The sequence below is a fragment of the Oncorhynchus clarkii genome, chromosome 16, assembly GCF_045791955.1.
Source record: "Oncorhynchus clarkii lewisi isolate Uvic-CL-2024 chromosome 16, UVic_Ocla_1.0, whole genome shotgun sequence".
Lineage (NCBI taxonomy): Eukaryota > Metazoa > Chordata > Actinopteri > Salmoniformes > Salmonidae > Oncorhynchus > Oncorhynchus clarkii.
Window position 1 is genome coordinate 15846204 of NC_092162.1, and position 20665 is coordinate 15866868.

General features: G+C 41.5%; 1 protein-coding gene across 4 annotated transcripts in view; it reads left to right on the forward strand.

Moving 5' to 3' along the window:
* Positions 1–20665, forward strand: part of LOC139367469 (vesicle transport through interaction with t-SNAREs homolog 1A-like) — a 197753-nt gene that overhangs the window by 7966 nt on the left and 169122 nt on the right. For all 4 annotated transcript variants that reach the window (XM_071105685.1, XM_071105682.1, XM_071105686.1 and 1 more), the window contains exons 2-3: positions 3795–3853; positions 6433–6543. In XM_071105685.1, coding sequence (XP_070961786.1) covers positions 3795–3853; positions 6433–6543 — 170 coding nt within the window. The remainder of the gene's footprint in view (positions 1–3794; positions 3854–6432; positions 6544–20665) is intronic.

Genomic DNA, 20665 nt, shown 5'->3' on the forward strand with positions numbered 1-20665 from the left:
CTGCCTGGTGTGTTCCTTGTTCTTCATGATGCTCTCTGCGCTTTTAACGGACCTCTGAGACTATCACAGTGCAGGTGCATTTATACGGAGACTTGATTACACACAGGTGGATTGTATTTATCATCATTAGTCATTTAGGTTAACATTGGATCATTCAGAGATCCTCACTGAACTTCTGGAGAGAGTTTGCTGCACTGAAAGTAAAGGGGCTGAATAATTTTGCACGCCCAATTTTTCAGTTTTTGATTTGTTAAAAAAGTTTGAAATATCCAATAAATGTCGTTCCACTTCATGATTGTGTCCCACTTGTTGTTGATTCTTCACAAAAAAATACAGTTTTATATCTTTATGTTTACAGCCTGAAATGTGGCAAAAGGTCGCAAAGTTCAAGGGGGCCGAATACTTTCGCAAGGCACTGTATAAAATATAATGTAGAAATATATTTTGAAATAAGAGAGAACTAACAATCACCGGGGGCTCTTTGCCACCCAGCTGAAAAATAATCCTGGTTGAAACACTGCGTATCTGATCGTCTTGAAAGGGAAAGATACACATCCTAAGATCTACCCATTACTAACTTTTCTGTCTTTAGTCTCAATTTTAACCAGATTAATTTCACCTTTTTGTTCATGCCTTTTAGGAATTCTCTCCTGAAATTAGGATCAGAGACTGTAGAGAGGCCCGAGAGCCTAACATCATGTATCATAACTGTAAATATATCTGTACTGGTCTCATAGTTAAGTAAACACTTTATTTGAAAACCAAAGGCTGTCTACCTATTTACCAGCCACAGCCTGTTCACCCACTGAACAACAAACAAAAGATCCTGCAGCTGGCATTGTCTTCCTTTGCTTAGCTCATATTTGCTAGGTCTGTTGCTTGTTTATTTTCCTACGCTATGGCTCATGGGAATTTACATTCGATTTGAATTGTCATGGTTTGAATTGGCTTCTTGACGGAAACAATGTGTCTCTTCCACAGTGTAATTTCCCCATGTTTCCCACCACCCAGCATGTTAAAATAAGCCCACATGAATATGAACTGAGGCGGAAGCCCATGATACCCAGCAGTCATTGTTACGTGTCCTCTGCTCCTACCAAAACAGTTTGCTCTTGAATTTCAATTCCATTCCTACTCATGAAGACATTTCTCATGTCTTTCTCTCCTCCCTCAAGTGCCTGAGTTGTGCCCATCGGTTGGCAGCCCTCAATTTCATACGATGACAATGGCTTCGACAAAAGCTTTTTGTCCCCAGTGGATGCTGTGTTTCCCGACATCACTTATATACAATCGCAGATAATGGCTGTGGCACGCGAAGAAACGTCCTTGACCCTCTCTTGGCCAAGCCTTCAGCGTTCACGCCAGAATCAAATTGATAATGTGTTTTTGTTTTGCTTTGTTACTGTCCGAAAAATGTGGGACTGAGGTTTGAATAAGAGTACAATGTATTGCAAGGTCTCGTTCCATTAAACATGGATGTATTTTTTTTCTCAAGAGTGTTTATGGAAAGCTGAAGGCCTGTCAATCACTGGCTATTAAATATTGAGCAGAGATACCGAGCTCAACTTACATTTTTTGCGGCCTGTTTACAAAACGACTCATCCGTCAGACTGCGGTTCTCCTAGTAAATAGCCATGCATATTTCAGGATCATCTTGTCCAGGCCAATGCTGGGGAGGGCTACACCAGCTCACCTCGAGGAGAATCGCCCCCGGCTGTTTACTTGTGTAGGCTGTGAGGTTTTCAAATTGGATTTGATGTCTGACAAAAGGCAGTGCAGACTCAGGGGTAAAACAATGAAGATCTTCTCTTGGTTTTCACACTGTTACGCCCTGTTACTGAGAGGCTAGCCTTGTGGTTGGTTTTCGCACTGTTACGCCCTGTTACTGAGAGGCTAGCCTTGTGGTTGGTTTTTGATCTGTTACGCCCTGTTACTGAGAGGCTAGCCTTGTGGTTGGTTTTTGCACTGTTACGCACTGTTACTGAGAGGCTAGCCTTGTGGTTGGTTTTCACACTGTTACGCCCTGTTACTGAGAGGCTAGCCTTGTGGTTGGTTTTTGATCTGTTACTCCCTGTTACTGAGAGGCTAGCCTTGTGGTTGGTTTTTGCACTGTTACGCCCTGTTACTGAGAGGCTAGCCTTGTGGTTGGTTTTTGATCTGTTACGCCCTGTTACTGAGAGGCTAGCCTTGTGGTTGGTTTTTGCACTGTTACGCCCTGTTACTGAGAGGCTAGCCTTGTGGTTGGTTTTCACACTGTTACGCCCTGTTACTGAGAGGCTTGCCTTGTGGTTGGTTTTTGATCTGTTACTCCCTGTTACTGAGAGGCTAGCCTTGTGGTTGGTTTTTGCACTGTTACGCCCTGTTACTGAGAGGCTAGCCTTGTGGTTGGTTTTGGCACTGTTACGCCCTGTTACTGAGAAGCTAGCCTTGTGGTTCGTTTTTGATCTGGAAGTTTCTAGTAGTGCAGGCTTTCAGCTACATGTCAGTTGTTGAAAATCTGGTCAATTAGGCCTATTTAACAAACATTGGTCCATAGCAGGGTAGGTCTTTTTATAATGATCCTTGACTTCTTAGATGTTGGTTTCAACTCTGGGCCACCAAGGCATCAGTTTACGTCAGACAAATAAAAAATGATATGTCCAAATGTGGACCTGGAATATTAGGAGTATTTATCTCAATTGTTGTTGCTGCTAATAGGGATCAGTGCAAATACTCGAGTACACGTTTCAAGATTTGCATTCGATTGTTGAAAATCCATTTGCCAGGTTACATTTACAATAAACAGACAATGTCAAAGTTTAAGATGTGTTGAATGCTTTTTGAGTAGCTGTAGCTATGTCAAAGGCACTGAGAAATTACATTTTCATTTTTGTATCTGAACCAGTAATTGGAACAATCTGTCGACGTTTACCTCCAGACCTGTTTCACACATGATCCGAGCACTCGAGTAGGCCTACTCAAAATAATTTCTGTGAGCGTACTAGCACTCGAGTAGGCCTACTCAAAATCATTTCTGTGAGAGTACTAGTACTCGAGTAGGCCTACTCAAAATAATTTCTGTGAGCGTACTAGTACTCGAGTAGGACTACTCAAAATCATTTCTGTGAGAGTACTAGTACTCGAGTAGGCCTACTCAAAATAATTTCTGTGAGCGTACTAGTACTCGAGTAGGCCTACTCAAAATCATTTCTGTGAGCGTACTAGCACTCGAGTAGGCCTACTCCAAATAATTTCTGTGAGCGTACTAGTACTCGAGTAGGCCAACTCAAAATCATTTCTGTGAGTCTACTAGTACTCGAACACAAACATTCTTTCAGATGCCCATCCCTAGTTGCTACACATAACAGAATAAGTTCAGCCAGAATTGAGAGATTACACAATCAGTTACAACATTCCATATTTTACTCTTATGGCCAAATGAGTTTCAAGTCATGAAGCCTTTGGGTGAGCATAGAAGCCTTTGGAGCCTTTGGGTGAGCATAGAGCAACGTTTTAGTCATTATTAGTGGGACTCCGAGTTTAGAAAATCTGGCAACCTACTAAAGCTGACATTTCTTTTTAAGTTGGTACGAGGTGTCTCGTTGCTCCTCTAACAAAAGCCAACAAAGGCCTTTTACACGTGGATAAATAAGACTTCAAATGTGGCTCAGCGTGCGGAGAGAATGTGTAAATATATCTTCAGATGCATTCTGGTGTGTGTGTTCAATCCCCCCATCACGGGGGAGTTGGGTTGTTGTCATAAAGCACTGCTCCTCTGTCGACTGATCAATATGTTTCTCCCGTTTCATTTTCAGAGGAGAAGACACAGCTGGTTCTAAATGTCGACAAACAGCTCGAAGAAGTCAGAGAGTTGGTACGTCTTTGATCAGTAATTTCCACTCCTCACATTAAAAGAAAATGTATAGTAATAATGCATTTGGAAAAGGAAACGAGACAATTTCACCGGTGCACGAAGACAACGGCACCTGTGTTATCCTAACGGCGTCAGGACACGCACATACTTCACGTGGTGGAATGCTGTTCAGCACAATAACGGCGTGATCGCTTTTCGCTTTTAAGTGACACACCCGTGACACATTTCGAGCCATTATTTGGAGGAGGGAATCTTCCCGTCATGTTTAAAAATTTAAGGAAGTGAACTAACGTGTAAATTGTCGACGTTGTTGTCTTGATTAGGCTTCTCCAAATCCACCTCAGAGAGTCTTGTCTCTCTGTAACGTTACCTCTAATGTACTCTACGTGACACTGTTGGGTCTCAACATGTCTTTAAAATGAAGGCCCTTCAAATGGATTGCATCTTATTTATTTACCAAACTGCCTTTCTGTCAGAACTTCTTTTTTTTTATCGTTGATGAATGACCCGAAGAAGAGTAATGTGTCAGCAAATCAACATCGAAAAAGTTTTCGTGAGTGCTGCTGAAGTAGCTCATGTTGACGTTTTGCTAGCTTGAGATTTCAGTTTAATCTTCAGAATCTCTTGTTGTTTTACAGTCCCCTCCAAATCCAAGTTGTGTGCTACGCTATTTTACTTGAATTTCTTTACATCAAACCTGTATGTATACAGTGCATTCAGAAATGATTCAGACCCCTTCCTCTTTTCTACATTACAGCCTTATTCTAAAATGAATTAAATAACATTTTCCTCATCAATCTACACACAATGCCCCATAATGACAAAGTGAAAACAGGTTTAGACATTTTTGCAAATGTATTAAAAATAAAAGACAGATACCTTATTTACATAAGTATTCAGACCCTTGAGACTATGAGACATGAAATTGAGCTCAGGTGCATCCTATTTCCATTGATGGTCCTTGAGGTGTTTCTACAACTTGATTGGAGTCCACCTGTGGTAAATTAAATTAATTGAACATGATCTGGAAAGGCACACACCTGTCTAAATAAGGTTCCACAGTTGACATGGCATGTCAGGGCAAAAACCAAGCCATGAGGTGGAAGGAATTGTCCGTAGAGCTCCGAGACCGGATTGTGTCGAGGCACAGATCTGGTGAAAGGTATCAAAAAGATGCATGCAACATTGAAGGTTCTCAAGAATATAGTGGGCCCCATCATTTTTAAATGGAAGAAATTTGGAACCATCAAGTCTCTTCCTAGAACTGGCCGCCCGTCCAAACTGAGCAATCGGTGGAGAAGGGCCTTGGTCAGGGAGGTGACCAATAAGCCAATGGTCAATCTGACAGCTCCACAGTTCCACTGTGGAGATGGGAGAACCTTCCAGAAGAACAACCATCTCTGCCGCACTCCATCAATCAGGCCTTTATGGTAGAGTAGCCAGACGGAAGCCACTACTCAGTAAAATGTTTGACAGCCCGATTGGAGTTTGCCAGAAGGCACCTAAAGGACTCTGACCATGAGAAACAAGATTCTCTTGTTTGATGAAACCAAGATTGAACTCTTTGGCCTGCATGCCAAGTGTCACGTCTGGAGAAAACCTGGCACTATCCCTACGATGAAGCATGGTGGTGGAAGCATCATGCTGCGGGGATGTTTTTCAGCGGCAGGGACTGGGAGACGAGTCAGGGTTGAGGGGAAAGATGAACAGAGCAAAGTACAGAGAGAACCTTGATGAAAACCTGCTCCAGAGCGCTCAGGACCTCAGACTGGGGTGATAATTCACCTTCCAACAGAACCACAACCCTAAGCACACAGCCAAGACAATGCAGAAGTGGCTTAGGGACAAGTCTATGAATTTCCTTGAGGGGCCCAGCCCCTCGAACATCTCTGGAGAAACCTTAAAATAGCTGTGCAGTGACGCTCCCCGTCCGACCTGACAGCTTGAGAGGATCTGCAGAGAAGAATGGGAGAAACTCCCCAAATACAGGTGTGCCAAGCTTGTAGCGTCATACCTAGGAAGACTCGAGGCTGTAATCTCTACCAAAGGTGCTTCAACAAAGTACTGAACACTTTTATAAATGTTATTTCATTTATTTATTTTATAAATTAGCAAAACTTTCTAAAAACGTGTTTTTGCTTTGTCATTATGGAGTATTGTGTGTAGATTGATATTGTGTGTGTGTGTGTGTGTGTGTGTGTGTGTGTATATATATTTATATTTAAAATCCATTTTAGAATAAGGCTGTAACGCAACACAATTTAAAAAAAATTCTAGTGGTCTGAATACTTTCCGAATGCACTGTACATTAAATTCAACACTTTACATAAAATGTCCCTTAACAGTGTAGTCACCACATACTGAACAGACTACTTACTTAACCATAAAGTGTACAATAAGTTGAGTTTAACAACAATCTTTAATTGAAAATCTGTTTTGACATATTTCCAATTGTAGGCTACCCAGCTATAATTGCATAGTTTAGACCTATGTTCTAGCGAATTTTGCCAATATAATGTTATTTTTTTATATTTTTTTACCATTGAATGGTGAATTAACTGTTTGATTTCTGGACCTAGATGGAGCAGATGGATCTGGAGGTGCGTGAGCTCCCCATCCAGAGCAGAGGCATGTACCAGAGCAGGCTGAAGAGCTATAAGGGGGAGATGGACAAGCTGGAGAAAGACTTTGTGAGTACCCCACCATGACACCTCATTTGTCTTAGTGAATAGCTAGCTATGCATTCTACTGACAGCCCAGCCCCGGTTACGTGCCTTGCTCAATGGAACATTGACACCTACTGATGGTCGTTTGACCTTTTGGTATGGCAAGAATGATCCTATCACACGTGTACTTGCATGCACGTAAGCATGTGTTTTTGTGTGCTTGTGTGTGTGTACTGTAAGTGAACGCCATAATGTACGCACAATGTACACCGGTATAGTTCTGAGCATACGTACACCTTCTAACATACGCTCACACTTTCCGCAACACACGCACTCGGACTGAAACTGAAGGGCATTGGCATGTCCGCTGTGGCTCATCTTTTTGGGGTCTGTTTTTGAAAGCCCAAGTAGCATCCATAGGAGTGTGGGCTTGTGTTGATTCTTCAGAACATGGCCTTGTTTAGTAATTTATAAACTGCACCTGTCTGTCTAGAGCCCTCCACCGTACACATATCAAACCTTAATGAGGAATGAAATGTTTTAACTTTAGTCACTTGCTCTTAACCCATATTTTAGGCTCCCTGTTTTACTTTCAAACATTACTCCCATTAGACGTAGAAATTGTGTTAAGGCCCCTCTTGGCTTTACTTTAAGGTTTTTCTTTGAGTGTGTTACATCTCTGAACTCTCTCTCAGCTTCCTTGGGGTTTTTCATTTACCTGTGGAACTTCGGTATGCATCGTTCCACCAGATACTTGTGCGGATATTTAGCTTTTTCCATTCAAATGTAAAGGTAAACACCAGGCATCACGGTTAAAGCATTGACCAATGTGAACCGAAATAATCAACAAACAAACAAGCAAACACTGGGAAATTACAGGTGCCAGTGATCTGTGGGCTCCACTCCTGAGAATCTTAGAGCTCAGATTACAGAGGAGATTTCTCTAGTCTTTGAGAGAGCTCACTTTCCTCGCCATGGGCATTTAATTGGCTGATGATTAATCTTTTAGCTTCTCCTGTCTCGACACTTGCCGTGGTTAATTATCAAGCAATTAACACCTGCTGTGTCGGATATTACGGCTAAGTCGCATTCCTCACATTTTTGTCTGTGCTATGCTATTTTGAGCGCATGCTATTAGATGCGAGGATACCCTTTGTCACCTTTTTAAATAGCCGACATTCTCATACATTAAGAAGAAGAAGGAGAAGAGAATGGAGAAAGGCCATTTTGGATATAAAAAATATTATTTATCACGTACGCTTAAAAGAGGAAAATATATAGGCCTAGTCACGTACCCTTCTGACAACTTTGCCTCTACCAGAAACCTGTACAGTGTGTTCATTTTAGTTTTGTACTTGAGTCAGATTAAGGCTGGCCTTCTACCAAGCGCAATTCATTTAGGTGCTTTTTAATAATTGTGGATAGACTAGAACAAACCAACTTTAGTATTGGTTTTCATTTTGGTTCACTTACGATTGGCAAGCTGTGGCCACCTCAGCCTGTGTGAAACCCTGTTATATTGATAAACAATTTGTTTTGCTCTTAAAGTTTTTATTTTTTAGGGCAAAGGTGATGTGTATTTAAAGTGGGACCTCCCACTGCCCACTTTCCCCCAGGGTCCCTTTCAACTCCCTGGTAAAGCTGCTGATTTGTCCTCAAAAGTGCAAAATGCTTCAGCCTGGCCCGGCCTCTCACTTCTCTCTCACTCCTGCAGGCCATATTCGGGTACCCTGCACTAAAGGGTGCCCTCTCAATTTTTTAAATAAAAAAGCACAGTCTTTGTTGTGCTTCCCTGGGGTGTTTCCCCCTTAAACCCCATCCACTCGTCCAGCCGCGGTTTGAAGTCTTCACGCCACCAACGTGCCAGATTGAGCCCCACTTGTCTATGCCAGGCGGGGCCAAGCCTGAACCCCAATAACCCGGCCATCCAGACGGATGAGAAAAAAAAACAGAGCACGTTATCAGACGGTCATCCCAAAGGTGCATTTGTGATTTGTTTGTCGGCTTCATTTTGATAATAGAGGGGTCTTAAAGCCAGAGGACCCCTGCTGAGGGGCCTTGCATCAGGTAAAGGGGAGGCTGGCTCAACAGAACCCCCCTTCCGTTTGATAATGGGGATGCGTTCAAGTCAGGGGAAGCAGAATGACATGCCTCTTAGCGATGCCTTTGATCAGGCACAAGAGAGGCATAATGGAGGCTTCATTTAATGAAACCTATCGGGTAAACAGACCATCTTCAAAGGTAGCTCCAAAGTTTGTCCCTCCACCGGGAGGCTTGGTCCACAGACATCTGTGGAGTCAGTGCCTTCAGAAAGTATTCATACCCCTTGACGTATTCTACATTTTGTGTTACAGCATGAATTCAAAATGGATTCAATGGATTTCTTTCTCTCACAATACCCCATAACGACAGAGTGAACATGAGAGAGTTCTAAAAATATTTACTTAAGTATTCACACCCTTGATTCAATACATGTCAGAATCACTTTTGACAGCGATTACAGCTGAGTGTCTTTCTGGGTAAATCTCTAAGAGCTTTCCACACCTGGATTGTTCAACATTTGCACACTATTATTTTCAAAATTCTTCAAGCTCTGTCAAATTGGTTGTTGATCATTGCTAGGAAACCATTTTCAGGTCTTGCCATAGATTTTAGTCTAAACTGTAACTCGGCCACTCAGGAATATTCACCATCTTCTTGGTAAGCAACTCCGGTGTATATTTGGCCTTGAGTTTTAAGTTATTATCCTGCTGAAAGGTGAATTCATCTCCCAGTGTCTGGTGGAAAGCAGACTCAAACGGATTTTTCTCTAGAATTTTGCCTGTGCTTAGTTCCATTCTGTTTTTTTTGTTTGATTTTATTTTTTTTTATCCAGAAAAACTCCCTAGTCCTTAACGATTATAAGCATACCCATAACATGATGCAGCCACCACTATGCTTGAAAATATGGAGAGTGGTACTCAGTAATGTTTTGTATTGGCTTTGCCTCAAACATAAGTTTGTATTCAGGACAAAAAGTTCATTGATTTGACGTGTTTTTTTTTGCGGTGTGTTTTGGAAATGTTTTATTCTGTACAGGCTTCTTTCTTTTCACTCTGTCAATTAAGTTAGTATTGTGGAGTAACTACAATGTTGTTGATCCATCCTCAGTTTTCTCCTATCCAATAGACAGTTTTAAAGTCACCATTGGCCTCGTGGTGAAATCCCTGAGCGTTTTCCTTCCTTCCTCTCTGAGTTAGGAAGGACGCCTGTATCTTTGTAGTGACTGGGTATTGATACACCATCCAAAGCCGAATTAATAACTCAAAAGGATATTCAATGTCTGTTTGGTGCCCTACTTTGCCAGGTATTGGAAAATCTCTTTGGTTAAATCTGTGTTTGAAATTCACTGGCTGTAACACAAGAAAATGTGGAAAAAGACCGGGGCTGTGAATACTTTCTGAAGGCACTGTAAATACACTCGGCGTCCATTTTGGCTGTGCTCAGACTGCATGGGCTATTGGTGACAACTGAGAGATGGGCATAATACATTTATAAACCTTTGTGTAGATATTTGAGTGTTTTCCCTTGAAAAGTGACTATGTTTTAAAATGACTCAGAAGTAGCCTTTAAACAGAGTAAATGCTTGACAATGCTTTAGTGTCAAGCTTTAGGTTTCAGAATATAAATTGAGAATATATAGCTTTTCTACCTTGGGGGATTTCAGTGGGCCAAAGTGTCCAACATGAATTTACTCGAAGCTGCCTTCCCTCTTAGCTGACACCAGATGGCGATATTGTTCAAAGAATTTGGGCCAAGTTGAGTTATCTGGTAGAGGTGATATTGATAAGCACGCATGTCGATCAGAAGAGCTTCTCCCGCTAAAAGACCTGCTTCTTATCACTGTGCCCTCCTCTGACCTTGTCTCGTCTGTGAAACTTGGAGATAGTGAACAGTTTGTTGACATGCAGGTCCTAGACTCTTAGCTGTTCTTTGGACAGAACTGTGTGTTTGTCTGTCTGCTGGAGTATATTTTTCACCCCTTAGAAAATTGTCTCCAAACATCGTAAAATGTTATTTCCTAACCTAGGTAGATATTCGTTTTATCTACATTTTCCCACACATTGACTGTTATTCTTAGAATGTTAGTTCTTTCTATTCCGCTTTTGAACCGTAAAAAAGTTTGTTTGGTATATTATGTTTCCGTTCTTAAATTGAAGGTCGATTCTGGTTAAAATGGTAGATGTAGTGAAATGAATTCGAGCTCTTTGGTTCACAAAATATGCTTTTGATAAAGTTAATCTTGGTTAGACAACAGCTGTTAACAATTGTCAATTATGGATTGATTCACACATTTTTCAACCTCCAATGTCAATTTCTGCAGGGTGCACAGTCAAGACAGTATCAATACTGCTGCAAATGATATTTTGTCTGAATTTTCGTAAAAGCATAAAAAACATTGGCTTGCCACAGAAATTATAGTTCTTAATGAATGACTATTTAATGTCTATTGAAGGCTGTAATTCTGTTGACAGTGACAATAATGAAGATATTGGACATATATATTTTTTTAATGAATTCACTCAATTACAGTTGAAGTGGAAAGCCTACAATTCCTTCACGGTGGATTTTAAAGTGAGGAGGCACGACGATAAGATCTGTTTTTCCTGCCTAGATTATGACACACAGAATGTAGGTGGATCGTGACAAACACCTTTAGACTGAATGGCTTCCAGTTTCTATCCAGGGAGATAATTAACACATTCCCAAAGCGTTTATCGAGTCAACTAGCCTTGAAATATTGAACAGTTTATTCACCTGATAGTCGGATGAATGGAATTAAGAGGCGCCTTCTGCACCAATCCCAAATGTGTAACAGCTTTTTCATATTTCCTAGTCTCTTAAGTGATTATTAATGACCTTTTTAAGTGGAAAAATAAATAATTTAGTAAACGCTTTCTGTCAGGGCAAATATTGAGGGCTGTAGCTATGCAATGAGCACCTTGGACCCTTTAGTGTAGCCAATTGTGTAAAGGGGAAAATGCCTCATAAAACGCTGACAAACTATGGCAACTTGGAAATGATTTGGCCTTGATCTAAAATGGATAAAAAAAATGGCAAATTCCTCTCTGTACTGTCCATTGTGTATCATTGAGCACAGTTCAAGACGCCTCGATAGGTCTGTCGACAGAATCGGAACTGCCTAAAGTCTTGCATAAGCATTAACTAACTTTATTTCGGTTCCAAACCCAGCAGCACTGAGCTGTTTCTCAAAGGTCATTTATGATTGTTTGTTTTTATGAATTCACTTTTTTTTTGATACTTTTAAAATATGTGAATTTAGTCCGTTTAATACATGTATAGGCTGAATACAACTGGCTAATATCCTTTTTTCTGAATGGGGGATGCGTTTAAACCTGTCCATGATACCTTCCATACTGTGTGATTTTGAGATATTTGTTCATGGTCAAGTCACGGTCATGGAGACTAGAACCTTTTGATACATAGTTCTCCTGAAGTTTTTGATGGGCTCAGTTGGGAATCTAAGGGAGGAAAAAACATTAATGGAATGTCCTGCTGCCCTTTCATAGCGTCATCCAGAATCCTTCACTTTGAATGGAAGATGCTTCATAATTAGCGTATTTCGTATAGGTTTGACGGGATATTCTACGAGGACTGTATTTACGGCTGGTTATGGCACAGTGCCATTGTAATCCAGTTTGGAGGTTCTGTGTCATTTGCCCCCTATCCTCCATTACAGCGACTTCTACAAACAAAACATGACAGACCAACATTAGCTGGCTGTTAGACACTATAAATCTCCTTTAAATTGTCTAGTCTGCGCTTGTCGCCATGAAACATTTGAGTCTTCGTTGTGTACCACTAAGGAGTTAATGCAGATGGTGGTTTATATGTTGGGTTGTTTAACAAGCCATCAATAGCGCCAAAGTCCAGTCTCACACCCAGATTAAAAAGATCAGATTTCTTATGGAAATCGCCCGGATTGAGGGGATTGTTTTCTCTCTTTCCTCGGAGCCCAATGCAGATTTAAGATGCAAACAAATCTATATATTTGTCTCAGCTTATGAATTCCGCCTATTATTTTGAAGATGTTCCACACAGCAGCTCTTCCCCGAGCTGCTTGTGGATTGGCAGTTGAAAATACTTGTTGTGTTATTTTAGACACAAAGATGGGGCTTGCATCCTCTAATGGATCAGCATCTATAGTCTCCCTGTTGGATGAGTGTGTTTATGGTTTAGATGTAATGTAAGGGTGGTGGTGGAACGGGTGAAGGACTGAGTCACCAGAAGGAGAGAAGATGGTTCTCCTACCAGGAGACAGGAACTGAAGCATCGAGGAATGGCAGTACAGTGTTCTCTGCCCGCGTGATAGTCAACCAATCACAGTGGTCAAAAAAACGATGTAAGTGATAGAAACATTTGTAATGAATCTGTTTTAATTTGTCTGATGAGTGGGGTTCTTCTGTTCTGAGACGATCAATGGGTGGTATTTAACAAGAACATGCATTCCTAAATTCCCTTACAAATATTTGTAATGGTACGTATATTGTGTGTGTGAATAGGACTGGTTGTTTGTGTATTCAACAACACAATCATTTCCTTTAACTTATCTTGGGATCCTCTCCAAAGTGGGATAAGTCACCCTCCCACAGACAGTGATCAGTACCTGGGTTTGTCTGCCTGAAGTAAGGGCCTCGCAGGTCCTCTCTGTCCTCAGGGGCCTATGTGATTGATTGAGTGACTTGACTGAGAGGAGTCGGAAGATAGTGGGGGGGCAGAGACATGTGAATATAATAGCACCCTTCCCCCTCCTCCCAGTACGGTCCCCCCCCCCCCCCCTTGTTTCAGAGCCCCGAGCCTGTCCCACAAACCAGTGTAAACCAGAAGTGACATGTGACACCCGCACCCAAGTGATGCATTGACTGACAAGCGGGACCAGAATAGGTGACACTGATTTCTTTTAAATTTGTCAGACTGGCTTAAGTATATAAAAGTCATGAAGTATTTATGAAATGCATTATGAATTCATTTGGAGGCTTGTGTTTTTCCTCTGTCTTTTTTGTTGTTGTTGCCTTACACCTTTTTTAACAAAAACGAGCCTAGAGAGAGAGAGAGAACTTTGACATCCCCAGTTTTCCCTGACACTCAGTGGGTTTTCCCCAATTAGCTCAATGTGTTTACCCTGGGATGAAATTTGTAAATGGAAACAAAGTTTCCCCCTATCGAATTGCATTTCCCTTTCTCTGGCTTAAGTGCTTCTAAATGAGGAGCGTGCAAAAGAAAAACAAACAGCTTTTGGTCTTTGCGACCGACAATTGTTTAGTTTCTCGTCTGGTTCTGAAGCCTGCAGAGGAATCTTGCTGTGGCCTTGATCAGAATTACACTGGAGTGTAGAGTATGAATTAAGGATTTATTCATTTACCCCTGGCCTCTATCAGTGCATCAACTCACACCCCTATATCCATAGGGAATCACTGCATTCTCCACCTGCCAACCACTATCTAATGCAGCAGTCAACATACATGGGTCAGGTATTGATATCGCTTAAACTGTGTATCTACTATGCATGTTAATGTGCCCTAAGACTAGCCCTGGCGAACGTAACAGCATATACTCTAGGGGTGAGTATCTGACGTTGTCGATTTCCATGTGATAGAGGTGTACAAGACCCTCGTCGGCCCTCAATTGGCAGTTTCTCAAAGTTTGGACAACTGCTCTGAATTCCAACACAAAACCTGTACTCTCCCATGGAGCTGGTAAGTGTCTAGGAAAGTTCACAAAGGAGCGTGTTGGATTGGCTCTGCTGGAAGGTGCCTACGCACCTCCTCTGCATTAGGCACGAGGAGGTGTGGTGTATATGGCCAATATACCACAGCTAAAGGCTGTTCTTAGGCTCAACACGGAGTGCCTGGATACAGCCCTTAGCCCTGTTATATTGACCATGTAACACAAACCCCTGAGGTGCCTTATTGCTATTATAAACTGGTTACCAGCATAATTAGAGCAGTTAAAATACATGTTTCGTCATACCCGTGTTATACTGTCTGATATACCACGGCTGTCAGCCAATCGGCATTCAGGGCTCAAACCAGCCAGTTTATAAATAGATTTATAGCGTTAATGATGTGTCTAAGCCTCTATGCCTGATGCTCTGTTCTTATGGTAATGAGGGAGGCATTCAGTTCAGACAATGGTCACGTTACTCTGAAGAAAGGCGAGGGACAGGGGACGGTCGTCTTCTATGCATTTCCATAGACGAACGCAGTTGGACGGACGGGCGCACACACATACACACATTTTGTCTACAACAATATATTATGGGTCCATATCTCTTCCTTTGTGTCTAGCTTTCAACACTTTTAGAAAACACTCTGAGAATAGACATCAAACAAAGATGAATCATAAATCGAGGTCAAAAGAGAACCCTCTCTAAAGCGGAGAAAGGGTTAAAAGTGAAGGTCTTCTTAAAAAAAAAAAAAAGAGAAAAAAAGACATTTGCGCAAAAAAAAAAAAAGAAAGTTATTCTCAGTGGAGGGTTCAGTGAACCATATGTAGCTAGCCACAGGCTAATGGGCCGATTGGTCCCTAGCTCGCCAGGTATCCCGCACCGTACGCCTACCCCAACCACCTCCCCATACATGCACTACCTCATCACCCCCCCCGCGTGCCGAAATCCCTCCTCCATTTCCCTCTAATCTCACCTTTTTCTCTGGCGCTGACCTGAGGAGGCCCCCTTTATTCCCCACTGCACGCCAGAAGCCAGCGTTGTGATCCGAGCGGGCCCCGCTCTGGTTCCTCTCGCCCGGCTGCCTCCCCGACGGCTCTCCTCTATTGATTTCTGCACCGCTGTCTGTGTGTTTGCACCGCCGATGCCCGGGCCCCGGCTTTTCTCTCCCCTCATACAGCTTGGGATTCATGCACTGGGAGAAGGAGAGAGAGAATGGGGAAAAATAAATAGAGAGAGAGCGAGAGGAAACCAGGCCTTTGATTTGTCATTAGAACTGCTTCCATATTTTAATATTGGGTTTAATCGGCCCTCATGCCTTAAAGAAATAACCATTTGAGACGGTTCCCCCGGCCAGCAAAAAGTACATGGAGATTCTTCAATCAAATCCCCTGGAATTCGCTCTTTTGTTTAGAGTTCAGTTGCGATCCTTTCTCTCCTCTCTCACTCGCCCACTTGCTTTGCGGTTACAGTCGTTAGGCTTATTGACGGATCTCAGGTTTATTTAACAATAGAAACGACTTTGACAGGGAAGTCTAGCACTCGTATTACAGGCGTGGAAGAAGGAACCATCCCCATCATAACAGTGTACTGTTAAAGAGAGGCTATCCCCTGAGATCACATTTGCACAGCGCAATATGTAATGATCTGTAACATGATGCAATACTACGTTCTATCAATATTGTATCATTCTGCTGGGTTAAGTATAGATTGATTTAATCAATACATTTCGACGTTAAGGGTTATTTTTGTCCCATTTTTCTTTACATGTCGATTGTATTAGTGTTTATGGACACACTGTTATTTCTTTCTGAGATGACATGAAGGCCCTTTGAGTGTACGTTGTCATATGGGGCAAATCCTCCACCGCCAGCCCAGTTTAAATGTGTTCTAGTTCCACTATTGTCTTGTTTTCCTTGATAATTTGAGATTGTGTCTTTTTTCTATTGGAGCTCATTTGAGACTCCTTTAGTCTTTTATAGCTGTGAAACATAATGCCTTGTCTGTGTTCAAGACACAAAAGCACCAACCTGTGCGTTAATGAGAGGCTCCATGCTGGTTTCTAAGGCTTGGCTTCCCCACTACTGTTGGAGTCATATTAAGAGGAGAACACACACACACACACACACACACACACACAGGCCAGTGAACACACACACATAAACACGCGCCCATGCCCGTACAGACAAAGGAGATTTTTCTCACACACACACACACGTACAGACAAAGGAGATTTTTCATACATACACACACACACACACACAAACACAAGGCCCTTTATTCCACATAAACACGCACAAGTACACACAGTCTCTGATGATAGACAAGAGTAGTGGATTTGATGACACTAAAGAGCAGAAACAAAACGAAGGCACAGAAAACCCCTCCATCACAATTGTCGCCGCTTTCCTTTATCTGATGATATATCTAACACAAAAAAAGAAGCACTTAGTTAATTGAACAACCTCTGCCAATTTGTTTGTCTTAAAAGAGTGGAGGAGATGTGAAAACAACAGTTGTGTGTGTGTGTGTGAGAGCTGTTCTTTGTGCCAGTGAAGTGTGTTAACCCCCTGCCAGGATGAGATGCGTTATCGATGCTGCTGTTGTGCCTGCTTAAAGGGCTCGGCTTCCTTTTAACGCCACACCACACTCCACCACCTCTGCCCCCACTGCTGGGGAAACTAGAAAAGAACTACTGTCACCGGTCCACAACATCACCTGGGAGAATATCATAGGGACACAGTGATAGGAACTAGGAAGTGATGTCGTGTTTCAGTTTTTGTGCACTTGTGTAGTGTTTGTCCATTTCGTAGCCATGATTTATTCATGTTTTAATAGGATATTAATGACAGTACTGTAAAAAATAATTTAGGGTTATTATTCTATATTTTTTTGAGTAAAAATACTTAAAGACTGTGTGAAATGTTTTATTCCAAGCCACTTCCTCTTCAACAGGATGTGGACCTGATTAGTAGCAAATGAAAGGTTAAATGCCAATTTGAAGCTGAGTCGTGACAAAAGTGCCATTAAGTTAAAAAAAAGATATAAAAAAAAAATGGCCAGCCGCTCTCCTACTGGTGAGAAAGATGTAATGAAGCACGCTTTTGTAAATTAAATATCGTTAATTACTCTTCACGCCATGCCACCAGCCGTGTGCTCGGGGTGACAATAAAGAGGGGGAAAAGTGGAGGGAAAAGCGTCTGCAGAGTAACTTCAGGGCCCCTCATTACACTCTTCCTCTGGGTATTTTTACGCCTTTTATATCCCATCTAATGAACTGTTTACATTTTTCAGCTTTCCAGGCACCACAATTATTTGCACGACCCTGCGTCGCTTGTGGCAACAGGCATAGAGAGGGGAGGGCATTTGGGAGGCCCCCAAAAAAGGTGTTTACAATAAAGAACAGTTTATTTGCTTTTAAATTATTCTGATTTAGTTTTAAAAGGATAACTTTTGAAGACATTTTTAAGTGACTGATGTTCATTGGGTCTATAAAGGAAGGGTGTTTAAATTATTGTCTACTGCCTGTTTATGTAGGTTGTTTGTGATTTTGTTTATTCAGAATTATTGTTTTCCCCTTTTTACTTAAAATTAATGATATATTAGTAAATATCTAGACATTTGTGCATTTACCTAAAGAGAACACGTTCATATTTTTTTCATAATTGCATGAATATAATTTCCAGCTTGTGTTGGTCTTGATTAGCATATCTTACAGTACTAGGAGTTATTATGCATATTATTATGCATATAGTTACGTTTTGATGGGTTGAAGAAACTCTTCTCACGTCGACGTCAAGAGGTGAGACACGTGTGTTTCTGACAGAACACCAGTACATCCGTCTCACACTTGACGAGCCGTGTAGAGTTTAAAGGCAGACGGAACACTTTGCATAAAGTTAAGATGGATCTTTTGTACTTTTTTTTTTTTTTTTTTTTTTTTTTTTGTGCTTCCGGCAACAGAAGCAAATTCTCACCCAAGATTAGAACAAGTGACAAAAGAAAAACCGTTCAAAAGGATTCAAAAAAAGATCTCATCTCTTCTTTTCTCTGTGGCAATAAGGTATCTTATGGAAGTGCTCCTCCTCGCCTGTTTTCATGTTGTTTTAGACATTTTAATCTTCAACACGCATAAACTAGAATGAGAGACTTTCAATCAACATATTGTCTTTCTCAACTTATTTTTTCTTTATTATTTCAATACATATATTTAGAGTGTTTTTTGGGAACAACCCTAGTTATTACAGATTCTGATCTACCCTGATCAAATATAAAGACCTTCTTCATTACATTATTCTCACTAGTGGAACATAAGCCACATATATAACACAATATTATCAAATGAAGACTATATCCATTTATTTTAATTTAAATTTACATTTTGCAAAACACCCCAACCGGTAATCAAAGTCTATCAATGGGTGAGGCAGTCAATATTGCACAGCTGCTCTTGTTTCACATCAAATGAACAGGGAATAATCACTCTTAAGGGTTATGGTTTGTTTTCCAGAGGGGGAATTCAAAACCACAAGTAAATGGGTACGGAGCAGCAACAATCTCTGGTTCAGTAGCATTCTGAGTTCTTTTTATTTTCATGTTTCATTTGCGTTGCGTTCACCGCGGATGCTGTTGATACTCTCGGTGGCAACAAACAGCCATTTAGAAATGCCCCCAAAACTGTGCGGGTTTGAAGAAGACATCAGTCTCTGCGTACTAAAATCAAGCCTTCTCCCAGGCATCTCGTCTCAATTACTAGCAACCCGTCATTCCCCTAAGTTACACTGCGGCTCTTTAAGATGACGCTCCACTAAAATGACACATGTGGGTGTTATCCCGGCAGAACACGACTCTACGCTGTGTACCCGGTTGATGTTTTATTGTCTTTGTACTCGCACTAACAACTGAAAAAACCCATACCTTAACTTTGTCACAACCTGTAACCTGTCAATTCTTAAGGGTTAATTATACCACCGGTTAAAAGTAGATGTAATCCTATCCAAAATCTCTTAATGATGTGTCTGATTTAGTTTGATCAATAATAGATTGTTCACGACACATAAAGTATACAATAGATACTAAAGTGTTTTAACACGATGATGTAAATGATGAACATTGTATCATTCTGATTGTGAAGGCATTCCATTGTGTTTGTGCGTATGCTATGCCGGTGCTGTGTTTTTGATTTGGTCACAGTAATATCCGCTCTTCCCCGCAGTCATTCCTTTGGCGGTTCGCGCAGGTCCCCGTGGCTCAGTTGAAGCCTATAGAGACTGTGTTTGTTTGGCTGCTTCTCTTTATCAAATGTATTTTTATATATATATATATATATATATATCTTCTCTTGTCACCCTGGTCAGTCATATTCCCAGACATCTCAGTAATTATTCCTCAGGCTGTGGCCCTCACTGTCACAATAGCAAGACAAATCACTTTCCTGATGGTCTGTTGGTGGCTGTCCACTCACTGGTCAAGTTTACTAGGAAAGAAAAAAACAACTGGTGTCAAATATATTTATATATTTTTCGGTACTTTATTTATTTATTTTTTCCCCTTATTTTTTTATTTAACCTTTTTATTTAACAAGGCTAATCAATTATTTCAATGAATGGTAAGAGACCTCTTTCTTTGATAAAACATACTGTAGCACTGTTGGACATGTACATTAGAAACCTCATTGAACTTCTAAATACAAATTCTAAAAAGGAAATGGATTAAATAAATGGGAAAATTCTCGTACATGTGGTGAAAGCAGGAGTCCCCAAAGATCTTATGTACCGATATGTTATTTTCAGCTCAATATTTCCTAGTGTATTTGATTTTGCTCTCCTCCCACGGCCCACATAGAACTCCTGTCAGGGCGTTCTGAGAAGGAGGCTTTAGTTAACAGTCTCTCTTTCCGCTGGTGTGCATTTAGTTTGGAGGGCATTTGAAGAGGGTGCGTTTTTCTTTTAGTGTCTGTAAACAAGCGCTACACAGCGCCTGGTCCTTCAGCGTCGGAGGTGGCACACACTGAAGAGTGCGTGTGGAAATGTGCGTGTCGGGAATGTTTGTCTTTTTTGGACATGGCGTTCCTCCCCCACCCCTTCTGAAGGGGTGCAAGGGGAGAGCGAGAGGGAGCTCAAATCTGATGGAACGCCGATGGGTGATGAATTATTCCCTGTCTAAGTCCCAGCATCTGCCTTATCACAGAGCCTGCCACTGCACTGTGCTGACAGCAGTGGCAGCCCCCAGAAAAGATTTAGCGCTGACAAGTGATACTTTCCTTATACGTCTCCCGGCCCCTGCCCCAGTGCCGTAGTTGGTTTTATTCTTCGGATTGTGTTGATTTAAGTGTGGAAAGGGGGGCATCTCTACAATTTCAGTGGTACAAGATCACCTCCACACACACCTCCACACTCACTGCAGGTGCATGTGCTTTTT